A 13942-nucleotide genomic window follows, 5' to 3' on the forward strand; every position below is an offset into this window, starting at 1 on the left:
TGACACGAATTACTTTTATACGTCATTGCAAGCTTGCGCATGTGTCTCTTGAGGCCGACTGGAGTGGAGCCCTCCGTGGGGTGGGGTCACGTGGGGTCATCATGGATCACTGCAGCCAACCGGCCACCGATGTGTGTGTGACGGATTATGGATGACTTTGGAAATGAATGAAAACCTCAGTTTTAATACTTTTGCCATCACCAATATTTATTGCATTGTCTTAGAGAAAGCATGTAAATCATATTTACAGAACCTTTGTAAAAAAATATTTTAAGATAATTATCTGACAACACATTTGCACAGGGCACTTAAGATTATCGCTTAAACTCAAAGGACTCTTGACACACATAATGGTAATGGGACACACTAATCTATCAATCTAGTTCTCTTGATTAGAATTAAGTATTCAAGCGCAACGCACGCGTCTTGCTGCGTAAATGGCGAGCCGAACCTTAATTATTATCGAGAAATCGAACATGAGCCAGGCCAGACAGGCCAAGGGCTGCCACAGGCTCGGTCTGGCGGTAAGGTAACAAAGAGACGCGGCCTCATTAACTCTAGGACTAATTAAAGGGTTACACTTCACTCTCGAGGTGTAAACGGTCTCACTCCGACGAAGAGGCGTTGCCACGCACAACTCTGGTCCATCGTCGGGTAGAAAAAGAAAACACTCTCTTTCTAAGCGATGACACGAAAGAGGTCCGTATTTACAAATAAATAAAATCTGCTCTCACGACACTCCGCGCACAGCGCGCAGAGTGGCCCTGGCCCTCGCTGGCGCGCTCCATGGCTGCCGTGCCACGAGTTGAAATAAGTCCAAGGCCAAAGAGGTTACGGGTCTTTGCGTCGGACAAATCTCAGGGTTAACCCCGGAACACGGCGCCCGAAGCCCGAAGGCGCGCACCACACTCTCCCCGGCGAATTTACACGGAATTTACAGTTATGTACACGTATAAACGGTTTCTCAACACAATTAAAAATAGAACCTGCCTAACGCTCACTTGCACTCAATGCACAACACATTATGTACAAAAATAGCCTACTCTCACTTAAAACAAACACGTTATAAACAATTGAGTCATTCACAAACAAAATTAGAAAAAAAGCTTCCTATAAAGACTTATGTTATGTAAAGGTATGCTGGATTACACTGTAATCTCTTTCACAACATGACACGCACGCGTGTTAGGGGACTTAAATAAGAGACGAAAAAAAAAATAACACAAACAAAACACACACGACCGCCTGGCAGCGCACGCGGCGACACAGTGTAAAACGAAATCAGTACGGTAATCTTGTGTCTTATAAGCCTTATGCCTACGTCCTCGCCTGCACACGGCACACGGCCCGCACGGCCCTCTCGCATCACAGACAGCCCTCCCGGTCCTGACTCCTACCAATTGTCCGTCCGCCCGCCCGGCCCGCCTGGCCCGCCGCGTCGACGGCGTCCGCGCCAAGTCCGCGGCGTCCGCAGTCGCGGTGACCAGAAGCGTGTAGTGGGTGGTGGCGCCGGGCGTGTCGCGGCGCGGTGCGGACCGGGGAGGGGGGAGTAAATACTAAACAGAATGGACCGCGCGCGGCGGCTCAGTCCCACTCCCCGATGTACATGGTGCGCGGCTGGGGCGGGATGTACGCCCTGGTGGGGATGCGCAGCCGGCCGTAGATGTGGTTGTAGGGCGAGTCCAGGGCCTCGGAGTCTGGGGCGGGCAGGAACGAAATTGCAGTCAACAGAGCAAACTTAAGGCCAAAGCAAGTGTGTTTTCAACGGCACTGCGACTCACCCATGCCGCTGTCGTAGGAGCGCGCGTGCCACATGTGGGGCTGGTGAGGGGGCGGGGGGAGGAAGTGGGGGTTGCCGGGGAGGGGCAGGCGGCCGTAGGGGTTGTGGAGGGAGTGGAGGAGCTCCGCCTGCCGCTGCTGCTGCTGCTGCGCCTGCTGGTCCCGGGCGTCGCGCTGCTGCTCCTTGCCGGACTTGGACTTGACGAAGTTGGGCACCCTGGCGCGCAGGCCGCAGTAGTACGGGTCGTCTGCAAAGAACGGAGGGCGTGTAGTGTTGGAGGCCAACGCGGACAGCGCGGCCGGCAGGACGGCTCCCTTACTCGCGGGGGTCGCGGCACGCTTACCGAACTTCTTGGCGTCCTTCTTGTTCTGGCCGCGCGACGACGCGAAGGGCTTGAGGCGGTTCTCGTCCTCGATGTCGTCGTAGTCAGGCTGTCGGGCAGAGAGGGGCACGGTTAGTGGCGGCGCTCCGGACCCGGCTTGGCGGCCGGTGTGGCCTCGGCGGCCGGGCTGCAAGGGAAGCAACGTTAGATCGGCAGAGGGGCAAAAAGGCACACAAGTCGTCAGCGCTCTCGGGAAGGAGAGGGTCTGGGGTTCGACTACCGACGGCTGCGCACAGAGTGGATTGCGTGCTTTTTTGCAGCCTTCCACAAACACCAACACACAAACACACAACGGAAAGGAAAGAATGGAGGAGGCATAACCTTGCTGACGAAAATGTGGGGGAGGGACCATCGGGGACTTTGGGTCACCTTGGGTATGTCGTGTGGGTACGGGGTGTTGTCCCTGGGCGGCAGCTTGGGCGGCTTGTCGCTGCGACGGCCCAGCTTGTGCTGCCCCAGGCCCTGCGGCGCCGGCTGCTGCTGCAGCTGGGCGCTCTCCCTCGCTCCCGACGAGGAGCCGGAGGAGCCGCCGCTGCCCGCCACGCTGTAGGGGTCCTCGTCCGGGATGGGGATGCGCGGCCGGTTGCGGATGTCCACCACGCGTTTCACTGCGAGAACAAGAGAGGCGCGTCAGGTCGTGGGCTCGAATCCCCGTCATCAACGAATTTGCCCCAGCGTCACTGAAACCCGGGACCGACCTGGAGGCAGCTTGGATTTGAGCATGTCCATGGCGACCACGTTGATGACCAGGATCCAGATGGGGCAGTCCAGCAGGTCCGGCTCGGCGCGCACGAAGGCCACCGCGGACAGGCACTGGCACTCCAGGCGGCGTCTGTCGGGGTAGGCGCGCCGCAGCTCCCGCGACACGTTCTGCTGGAACTTCTTCATGTCGAAGAGCTGCAACAAACGGGAGGGGAACGTGAGGTGACCGGGAACGGAGCGCCCGCCGAGTCGAGGATGGGCCACCCGCTTGGCAGGGGCGCGCGGCGAGCAACGGGTTGCCTATCCTGTGTCCGGCGGGCGCGCGGGCCGCCTGCCAAGCGGCGGGTAGGCCGCCCACCGCACACGCGCGCGCGCCGGCCGAGGGTTTGCCTGCCAGCAGGCGTTTCGCCGGCGGGGCGGTTCAGCAGTACCTTGACGGGCTTCTCCAGCTCCAGAGCGCAGTTGGGCAGCTTGAGCACGTCGTTGCCGATGGCCGTCTCGTCGCCCTGCGCGGTGCTCTTGACGTACACGTTGCACTTGGAGACGCGCTTCACCAGGATGTTGCCCTGGTCGTCCATCTTCACCTTGATGCCCTGTCAACATCAACGCAGTGTGAGTTTTAAGAAAGCTGCAACGACGTAAGCCTGCTAGAAGGTCGTTCGCTTACGTGGCCGATGTGTCGCTTGAGCTCGTCCGTCTTCTGGTCTCGCATCGGGTTATCGAAGCCGCATAAGCCAATCCTGGGGGAAGAGGTAAAGGGCGTGAGCTTGACAAAGTGGTACGACACTGAGGCGACAGCGGGAGCGCCTCTCCACGCCCCGCCCCGCCCCGCCCCGCCCCGCCCCGCCGCTCCAGTCGGCTGGCGGCCGTGACACCTGCGAGCTGCAGGTGCGGTGCATGGCGGCGCGCGGAGGGTCGCGGCGGCGCGCGGCGGGCCTAGGGTGGCGTGAATGTCACCGCGACGCACCGCGCGGCCCCCCACGGCGAGCCGCCATTACCACACTGTCACACCAGGAGTGTGAATATTTTCACTGGGTGCGGGTTCAACTCCCGCCGCCCCCGACCTGTATCATTTGTTTCGTCCATTCTTACCGAAAGCCGTCGAAGCCGTCGTCCGAGCCGTTGACGGTGAGCACAGGGGCGCGGGCGTACGCCTTGGCAACGCGCCTGTTCCTCTCCAAGACGATCACCTTCGCCCAGATCTCGTCGTCGATCTGCGTCCATTTGTCCAGCACCTCCTGGATGTGGTCCTGCAGTGAACAAACAGTGGGTTAGATGGGTCCGAGAGGCCGAGCCTCGGTTCGCAGCACTCGCGGCTTCGAACGCGGGCGGGGCCAATTAAGAAATTAAGCGGCGCGTGGTTCTGGCGGCATCCAAGGCATTCGAGGCAGGAGGTTCCCTTCGCGGCGAGGTCGCCGCTACGCGCGCTACGCCGGCTAGCAGTGCCTACCGGTGCATGGCTGCGCGTGGCCGGCTGCCACAGAATCTCATATCCGGGCGGGCTGCCTCTGCTGCCCTACTCGGTCACGGGCATGACGGCCTGGCGGCGGCCTGGCGGACTCCCATTGGGCGACACCACGCGCATCGCCGCGCAGGGCAGAGGTCGCCGAGGTCGCCGAGGGAAGGAAGCCGCGGAGGGCGTAGCGGAAAGGGCCGCCAGAAGACTTTCAGGCGCCAAATTCATCAACGGCCAGGTTACTTCCGCGAAACGCGAAGCCACTCTGGCATCGCCCGTTTCCTTCGACGTCGGCCTGGGGCTGTGTCTGGGCCGTGCCTCGGTCGTGCCTGGGCAGTGCGGGCGTCAAAACGACGAAGGCCTTCGCTTTGCCCGTGCGTGGCCCGAGCGCCGTAGCCGCAGCCACACCTCCGCAACCCAAATCAAAGCAATTGTCCGCCTGACGCCCGCCCTGCCGGCGCGCTGTCCGTCTGCCAGTGTGGCGCACGGCCTCCAAGGCGAGGACCGGGACCAGTGCTTTCGTCTCTCCGTCTCTCTCGCACCGCTGCGCCAGGCTGCGCGACGCGCCGCGAGTGCGAGGGACACGACGACGAAAGCGCTGCGCGGAATGGGTGGCCAGGGCGGCAGGACCGCCGAGCGGAACAGTCTGCGTCGCAGTCTGCGGGCGTGGGGCGCACGACGCCGTGCCACCGCCACGCCACTGGCAAGGCCCGGCAAGGCCTCGGCGTGTTCGGGGAGCCCTCGGGCGCCGCGCCGTGCCCCGCCAAAATAGATCTCGGGTGCGGCTACACTCCAGACCGCGACCAGGAACGGGAAACCATCGCCGTTGTTTAGCTTTAGAGCGAGGAAAGAGGAAAGTGGTGCGGCCGCGCGGCCGCGGGGAGGACGATCTTGAGCACGACCAGCGCGGCGGTCTGGCGGCACGCGGCCGCGGAAGAGCCTCGCGCGTCCATGACGCTCGTTTGACGGGGAGCCACTGAAAACTCGTTCGCGCACGCCGCGCTTCCTCACGACGCCGCCACCGCCGGGGCTCGAACCCCGTTCCAGGCGGTGGAAACTTTGCCAGTGGCGATGCAGGGCTCAGCGCCGCCAGGCCGCGCCAGGCCAGGACGGCGCCGATTGTCCTGCTGCTGGCAGGGACGGCGGTGGACGGCGGCCGGCGCTGCCAGAGAACAATAGTCTGCCGTCCGGTCAGCAAGGAGGGGAAAGGGGGGGGGGGAGTCCGCGCGTCGGCATGTTGGACCAGAAGGTCAGGGCGCGAAAAGGGAAAGGAAACCGGGAGTGGGAGGGCGGGGCGGGGCCGCACCCTTCAACGCGTTGCCGCGGCACGTCGAAATAACGCGGAATGGTGGATTTATAACGGCAGCCACGCCCGCGTCGCACCGCGTCGCACCGCCAGCAGCTACTGCTTGTCGAGGGCGGGGCGGGGCGAAGGCGTGGGGCCGCTGGACGCACACGCGCGCGGCGGGGCGGGGCGGGGCGGTCCAAGGACGCCGCAGATGGCGATCGATGGGGTCACGAGGGGCAACGAGCTTCATTCATATTGCCACTCTGCTGACGGGGATAGAGTCGCGAGCGAGATAAGGCAAAGGCATGCGCTACTGGCTGGTTCCAGCTCCAGCGGCTCCAGCGGCGCGACACGCGAACGGCCTGGACCGCAGACGTGCGGGGGCAGGGGGCTTGGAGAGCCTTGATCGCGCGGGGCCTCTGCGTCCCGGTCTCCACCTAAGCAAACAACTGAATCCGGGAGAGGCTGGGCCGGACACGGCCGTGATAAAGCAATGCGCAGCAATGCCCGCGTAATCAAGGGTGCTGAACGCCACATCGACGGGCCGGGCGCGCTGCAGGCGTTGCAGGCTCGGCCGGCACGGCGGTACACCGTAACGCGACGCAGGCTTGGACGCAGGCCGGCTGGAGGGTCCGGGATTTACGGCCGGCGAATGGCTTATCGCGGCCCGCGCCGCCACTTCCCCGTCTAGGCCAGACTCCCCAGACTGGCGGTGCGGCGCGGCTCATATTGCCCGCGCACCGCGCTCCAGATTTTAATCCCCAGCCCAGATCAGGGCGTGCGCGGCGCAGCGCGGCGCAGCGGCCGTAACAAGCGAAAAAAGTCATTGCGGCGACCCGGAACCGCCATCACGGCCCTGCCCGGCCCTGCCGTTCATAGAGACCCTCGACGGCGACCCCTGCGTCCTGCCCATGGTCCTGCCCAGGCCGTTTCGATTTCGTTACGCAACTCGGCCGCACAGATGGCGGCAGTGATCGGCCCGGCAGCGCCACTGCACTGCAAGCACTGCAAGCACACTGGCAGCACGCGCGCTGTCACCGCCACTTTGCACGCTAACTAGACTGCCCGCTTTATTGGCAGCATTGTCGCGCTATTCGCAGAGCGGAGCCAGCATAGGCACCAGCAGGACAGCAAACCGCCCCTTTCGCCGCTTATTGGCAGATCGGGTCGACGGTGAGGTCACCGCAGGCCAGCAGGGAGTCGCGCGAGTCGCGGTCGCCAAGGACGCGCCTGTCTCCGGGACGGCGACCGTCATGGCGACCGCCACCGGCGCCACCGCCTCCAGGCTGCGCCCCGGGCGAGCGCGGGCCGAGCTCGGCGACGAACACCCTCCGCGACGGCACCACGGCGATCAACACCCTCCACGTCGACACCGCGGCGACGAACACGCGTCCTGGACGTGGAGCCGAGCCGGGCCGCTTCGCAGCAGGCTTACGTCACCACTGGCAGACGTGCACCCCGACCACGCGTCCTTCTTTTTTTCCCGCGCCAGCGTGGAGCGCGGAGCGTCGACAAGACGAATAAAATGCCACGAATGATAAGGTCAATCGTCTGGACGTCGCCAGCCGAGCCAGCCGCCATCGGCCGTTTGCATAATCGTCGCGGGACGTCGCTGCCGCGCCCCGCTGCCCTGCCCTACCGCCAACCGGAGCACCGGAGCAGATTCGCTGTCCCTCTCGCACTTCGCGGCGCGTCCCCACAGGAGCGTCAATGCCGGGCTCAGCCGGGCAGAGCGACATCCTGTTGCCCGTCCTGCCTGTAGTAATTGATCCCAGTGGACGGTGGGGCGGCGGGCGGCCCGCCCGAGCTGGCGGCCTCCAATTTCGGCCGCACACCAAAAAGGTCCCGGGGCCGATAGGCCTGGCCTGGCCTGGTCGGGTCGGGCCGGGCAGCCTCGCGGAACGGAAGTTCCAGCCGTTCCAGCTCCAGCGTGGCCAGCTGGCCGGCCGAACACATCCCCCGGCCGTGCCGCCGTGCCGCACCGCGGCCTGCCAGCTCGCCTTGCCGCCAGCCCGCCGCCTCGCCTTGTCCTTCGGCCTATCATAGCGAGTGATCGTCGTCGTCGTCGGGCCGCTCTAGTCGACTGCTCCCGGAGCACGGCCAGCACCGCCAGCAGCGACAGCGCAACGCCCCGTCCGCCACCGCGGAGTCATTAAGACCGCTCAGCATTCCAGCGCGCCGTGCATTGCCGTGCATTGCCGTGCATTGCCGAAATGGCCGCTTCACCAGTGGCGTAACCGTCGACGCCAAGAGCGCTAGGCCTGAACTATTTTTTCAGTTTTCGGAAACTTCCGCGCCACGATTGGCTGCACGTCGGCGACCCCGTTCGCCGCGACGACGCGGTGTCCGAGTCCGTGTCCGGGGCGCTCCTCTTTCCGCACGGCCCACGCACCACGCCGCCGCGCCGCCATGGCGCCGTCACTGCCCGCAGCTCCAGAACTCCAGCAGCTCCAGTAGCGGCGCCGCGACCTTGAGCCTCTCTCTTTCCTCTCTTTGGCGACAAAGACACGCCATTTACGGGCGGCCCCTTAGCAGTGCGCCGCCAGCGCCGCCACTGCCGCCGCCTCGACAGAAATTGAAACCGTTGTTCCAGTTACGGCGCGCATAGCGGCGTAGCGACATGGGCGCGGCGCGGCAGCATAGCCGTCACGCAGCCCGGCGTGCCGCGGCGCGGCGTGGGTGTCGGCGAGACCCTGGCACTCCTCGGCTGGCGGAGAGAATTCGCAGCTGCTTCCAGTGGAGCGGTGACACTGCAGCCTAGTGCAGCGCGCGGGTGGACGAACCCGCAACGGATTCTCAACAGAGAGCGGATTTATTTGATTCTCCGTTGTCGTCTGTCACCAGGGCGCAGTAAGGCACCGCGAAGGAACGGCCACGCCGACGGAGGGCTTGGAAGTCCTGGAGGGGGCGAGACCGCGCGCCGCCGCCGCTCGCCGTGCTTCGGGGTAGACTTCTCGGCGGCGTCGGTCACGACGGCCAGTCGCGCTGCGTTCCCACCGCGCCCATCGCCCTCCTGGTTTCGGTCTTCCCTCGCCCAGGCCGCGCCACGCCGCGCCACGCCGAGGTTACAACGGACACGCTGTGTCACACACGGGGCCCGTCCTTAAGTCACGCGGCCTTGGGGGAGGCGGGGTCGACGGGAAGGTTAGGAGAGGCGCGAAGGCCGGTCGACGGGCACCTCGCCACCAACAAGGTGGCCGTGCTCGCCATCCGGAAGAACAGCGCATGCCGCGCGGCGTGTGGTCTGGTTTCTCGACTTCTCGACATAATGGCGGAGCCGAGATGAAAACCCGAGAAAGGGAGCCTGTCGGCGGAGTCATTCCAAACAGTGCGCCGTCTCTCTCGCACCCTCACGCGGCGCGCCGTGAGCGCGAGAGAGACGGCGCTGCGCTGTTCGGAACGGGCGCGTAATAATGGGTGTGTATTGAACGGGGAATCCAGGCGGGCCGCGCTGCCGCGACTGCGACCTAGTGCGGCGCGGGCGGGAGGCGGGCAAGGCCGTCTCGGTCTCGGTGAGGCCGGCGGCGTGGCGGCGTGGCGGCGCCGCGCTCGCTCCCCTTCCCTTCCCTTTCGCCGGGCCGGCACACTGGCGAGGCGACGGCCGCGACGGCCGCGCCGCGCGGGTAGGCAGCACAGCGCGCTCGGCTGCAGGCGGAGTGGCGAGGCCGCCGGGCGCGGCGACGCCCAGCAGCACGCCGTCGTCGTCGTCGTCGTCGTCGTCGCGACGGCGGCGGGATGATTTTCACTTTCAGCCGGATCAATCCACCGCGGGGATTAAGACGAGGAAAAGGCGTCCGAAATTACAGTGCACGGCACGGCGGCACTACACTGCTCTGCCGACGCAATGACCGACGGCCTCCTGATTGGCGGGTCGGCCGGCCGGGCCGGGCCGCTGCGGTTCCAACCGGGAAGTGACCTTTCGCTTTCGGCGCGGTGCCGCGGTGCCACTCCGGTCGGCCGTGCGTGAAATGATGCGGGTCCGAGTCACTCGACCCGGACGGACGGACGGACGGGCAGCCTGGACAAGCGGGGCCTCCAGGGGCCCGCACTGCGACGCCCCCACTGACTCGTAATCTCCATACGCCATTTATTTTTTCTGTCGAATCAATTTTTATGACTTCATCGCTCGCGGCTGAGCTGCCTGCTGGCTGGCTGCTCGGGCTGGCCGGCTGGCCAAGAAAGCGCACCGCACCGCCCGTTTGATACGAGTTATGCCTGACGGCCGATTCGCCGCGCCCCGCGAGCCATTACTCGCGAAACCCAATGACCGTCACGCAAAAAACTAACATGCCAATTTTTTGTTGGTGTTTTTTTTTTCGGCGTTGTCTGCGTTTCAATTTGTTGTCCGCGCGGCAATGACAAAGCTGGCCGTGGGGCTGCAGGCTGATGCCGAGCAGCGCTTTCGTCACTCTGTCTGTCTCTCTCTCACTCATGGCGGGCTTGGAAGTGCGAGAGAGACAGAGCGACGAAAGCCGGCTGGTCAGCGAGGCGGGCAGCAGCGCCCTTGGCTTGGCGCTCGGAAAACAGACCACGACGCGGACTGGACCGGCCGACCCACGGTAAACCCTGGCGCCCTCCAGGAAGGCGCCCAGCACGTCGTCGTCGGCGACCCGAGGACTCAGGACGCAGTGCGGTACTTAGCCAGTTCGGCCGCGGCGCGCGAGGTTCGCTCCATACCGGTCCGGCAGCTCATACCTGCGGACAGACAAATGGACAAATTAATTGCGGTAAAGTGAGTGAGCCATCGCGACGTCGGGCGGGCAGCGCGTCGTGTCGGCACCGTGCCCCGCGGCCGAGCGCGGCGCCTCCTGCCCGCCCTCTCCGTCAGTGACATGCCTCTTTCTCTCTCGCTCTCTGCGTCCTTGCCGGCGTGCGAGGTTCCGGGGCGACCAAGGCCACTGCGCCAGCCAGCACAACGGAGACCACGCCCTGCTGTGCGCGCGCCGCACCGCCGCGCTGCCCCGCCCTAACCCCAGAGCGTGTTCCGAAGCAGGTTGGCGTGGCCTGGCTCGCCGTGTGGTCAGTCCCACAGGCCAATTACTGCGAGAACGAAAGGACGAAAGAGGCCGGACTGCAGCGCCAGAGATGAGCTCACCGCGACCGGCCCCGCCAGCCCAGCCAGGCCCCGCCGGCCCTAGAAAGCAGGAACCGGAAGCGGGAGCACAGTCAGCGGCAAACGACAAACGGCGGGAGAAATTTTAAAAATCGGAAATCGGCGAATGGGAATTGCCTCATTTCCGTGCGAGCGTCGGGGAAGGCACCGGGAGCAGGCAGCGCGGTGCTACGCGGCGCAGAGGCAAAGCAGCCGGAACCAGAAGCAGCGCGACTCATGCGGAGTGGAGGCAGGCCGGGCAGGCCGGGCAGGCAAGGACGCGTAGGCCGGACCTCGGGCTCCTGGCTGCGTGCATTGTGCTCCGACTCGCCGACGGGCTGCTTCCCAACAGCACTTTCGTCGCTCTGTCTCCCTCGCACCCCTGCGGCACGCCGGCACGCCCCCCGAGTGCGAGAGAGACAGCCGCCACGGCGAGGTTCGCGGTCCTGCAGCGCGGCAGCGCGGCGCACCAAGGAGCCCCCGGTGGCCAACAACGCCACCGAACGCCACGCCGGCACGGCGTCGAGTACTTTTTCCTCGTTTTCGAGGAGGCGGTGCTGCGGTCCTGGACGCGTACGTCCGAGGAAAGGTCCCCGGTCGGGTCCCCGGCGTCTCGGGCGACGCGCCGCTCTCAAGGCCGCCCGGACAGGTGCAAGGGGCGGCACGGCACAGCCCGGCCAAGCCCGGCCAAGCCCCGAGCGAGCCTGCCAAGGCGTCGCCGTGACGACCGTGCCAATGGCAGCCAATGGCTCCAGCGCTCCACTTGACTGCAGAGACACCGACTAACTACCAATTCATCGGCAGCGCGAGGCGCGCCGTTTTCCGGGCGGGGCGGGGCGGGGCGCCGGCCTAATGATATGCGCCGCGCCAACTTGGTAATTTGGTTTGGCCGGCCGATCCCGAACGTCCCGAAGGTCGCGCCGCCAAAATAGAACCGCATTCCAGGCGGAGGCGCCGCTGGAGACCCAGCAAAGCGTCACACAATGGCGGCCGGTCGCTCTGTCTCTCTCGCGCCCCCGCGGCACGCCCGGCACACCCCGCGAGTGCGAGAGAGACGGAGAGAGGGCGGCCTGCAGCGCCCCGCTAATGACGGCCAGGGTGTGTGCTCGCGGACGCGCGCGGAGGAGGAAGCGCCGGGAGGAAATCTTATTATTCGCTGGATTCGCTGAGGCAACAGGACGGCGTCGGGACGCCGCCCGGAGGCAGCACGCGCCGACTCTATTAGCTCGGCTGGCGGCACGGCCTAGGCACGGCCATTCCGCCGCGCAGCCGCTCTGTCTCTCTCGCACCCCGACGACGCGCGCCCCGGGCCCCGCGAGTGCGACCGAGACAGAGCGACGCTGGCAGTGACGGCAGACGGGAGAAAGGCGCGGCCGGCGCCGGGGCTCGAACCCGCGACCGCTGCAGCGGAGTTAGCCGCGCCTTGTGTGGGCACGTCGACCTGTCTCTCTCGCACTCGCGAGGCGCCTCGTATAGAGGGGCGCGCGAAAGAGAGAGAGAGAGAGAGACGGCGCGAGCGTTAATTCGATGCGCAACAAAACAGTCCTCGGGGCAACTTTCTTTTTATAAATTAGCCGCGTCTTTCCGCTCTCGGTGAGCCGGCGACGACGTGTGTGCCGCGTAAGCCGCCGCCGTCCCGGGACGCGATCATCGAAAGGACGACGCCGCCGGTGGGATTCGAACCGCCGCCGCCGTCGCCACCGCCGCTAACGCGCTGATATGAGGAATCAGGGAAACGGCAAAAAAATGTCGGCCGCGTGTTGGCAGCACTGCACCCTCTTTCCAGGGCGCTCTTCCTCGTTGGCGTTAGGCAGTTCCTGAGTGTCGGTGCGTCCCGCCCCGCCCCGCCCCGCCCCGCCCCGCCCCGCCCAGCCAGTTCCGCGTGCCCCCCCCCACGTGGCGTGCCGCGCAAAAAAAGTGGCGCAGAGATAACGCGCAACCGTGGCGACGACAGTAAAAGTGGAAACGGGAACAATGCGCCATTTTTGGCCCCGCGGGGAGAGGCACTGCTAAAGGCAGCTAAAGGCTTGTCCTCCGCCAGGCGGCGGCCTGCGCGCGCAACGCGCTTTATAGTGGCCTGGGCAGCAGCCCTAGAGCAAACGGCCAACACACTGGGAGGAGAGTGTTCGGTAATCGCGGTCCTTAGCGACCCATTCCCCACTTCTGGCGTATTATGTAGTGTTGCGCGGCCCCGCTTCCTGCCGAAGAATCATCGAACCGTCTGTCGCTCTGTCTCTCTCGCACCCCCACGGCACGCCGGCCACGCCCCGTGAGTGCGAGAGAGACAGAGCGACGGAACGGCTCGACGCACGCGACGCGCTGCGTGTTGGAGTGCTCGCGTCCCGACGGCGACGGCACTCGACACTCTACTCCGGTCTCTGGTCTCGCCGCGCGTTCAGGTCTCCGCCGGCCGCCCAACCACAGCGCGTGGCCGGCTGCCGGGGTGGTGCCGAACAGCACTCTGTCTCTCTCGCTCTCACGGGGCGCGCCGCACGGGTGCGACGGAGACACAGAGACGAAGCGCAGTCCGGAACCAGCCCGCCGGTCCACATGCGTGCACATGCGGCGGAACCCAGAAAGGTCAGTCTTTGAACGCGGCAGGCTGAGGCGCGCTATCGTCGCTCCGTCTCTCTCGCACTCGTGGGGCGTGCCGGCGTGCCGCGTGGGTGGGAGAGAGACCAAGCTCCGCTGGGAGTGGAATGAGCCTGCAGTGCGGAACTTCCTGATGCCTCCGTGTAACCCCCGGGCCGGCGCGCTGACTGCCTGACGCCTCCTGACGCGGGCTGACGAGAAGATTGACTAATGTGCGGAACGCAATGCGAGTGGTGGCGAGCAGCGCTAGCAGCGCGCACCGAGCCGCGCAACAATAAGACGAGACTTTTTCTGCGCACACAAAAGCAGGCCGGCAACACCACGGCGCCGAGGCCCCCGTCCGTCAGGGCGGCGCGGGGCGAGGCTTCATATCGAAACCAGCAGGGAGGCTGAGGAGGCTGCCAGCCCCGTCTGTCCGGAAAGAAGAGCTATGCAAATCGGGCCGCCACGTCCAATCAGAATCAGGGCCCCGCCCGGGCTGGCGGCCAGAGGGACGTCCCTGCCGTGCCGACAGGTTGGCGGACGGGATTCTGGGTTCTTTTGTCCCGCGTTCCAGTGGTGGAGCCAGAGCACCAACATTTAAAAAAACAAAAATAAGGTAAAACCTCAAGAGGAAATTGAAAAAAGAAATTCGAATTAAGGGGAGGAGC

At 65.0% G+C, this 13942-nt stretch overlaps 1 protein-coding gene across 4 annotated transcripts in view; it reads right to left on the reverse strand.

Annotated features, from left to right (window-relative positions):
- Positions 1-186: 186 nt before the first annotated feature.
- LOC117646377 overlaps positions 187-13942 on the reverse strand; it is a 163366-nt gene continuing 149610 nt past the window's right edge. For 3 of the 4 annotated variants that reach the window (XM_034387258.1, XM_034387262.1, XM_034387259.1), the window contains 8 exons: positions 3957-4114; positions 3532-3604; positions 3296-3457; positions 2861-3059; positions 2484-2770; positions 2124-2211; positions 1782-2027; positions 187-1697 (listed from right to left, as the gene is read on the reverse strand). In XM_034387258.1, the coding sequence (XP_034243149.1) occupies positions 1585-1697; positions 1782-2027; positions 2124-2211; positions 2484-2770; positions 2861-3059; positions 3296-3457; positions 3532-3604; positions 3957-4114 (1326 nt within the window). In that variant the 3' untranslated portion in view covers positions 187-1584. The remainder of the gene's footprint in view (positions 1698-1781; positions 2028-2123; positions 2212-2483; positions 2771-2860; positions 3060-3295; positions 3458-3531; positions 3605-3956; positions 4115-13942) is intronic. The other variant, XM_034387260.1, reaches the window with a different exon arrangement.

The sequence above is a fragment of the Thrips palmi genome, unplaced genomic scaffold (assembly GCF_012932325.1).
Source record: "Thrips palmi isolate BJ-2018 unplaced genomic scaffold, TpBJ-2018v1 HiC_scaffold_19, whole genome shotgun sequence".
NCBI lineage: Eukaryota > Metazoa > Arthropoda > Insecta > Thysanoptera > Thripidae > Thrips > Thrips palmi.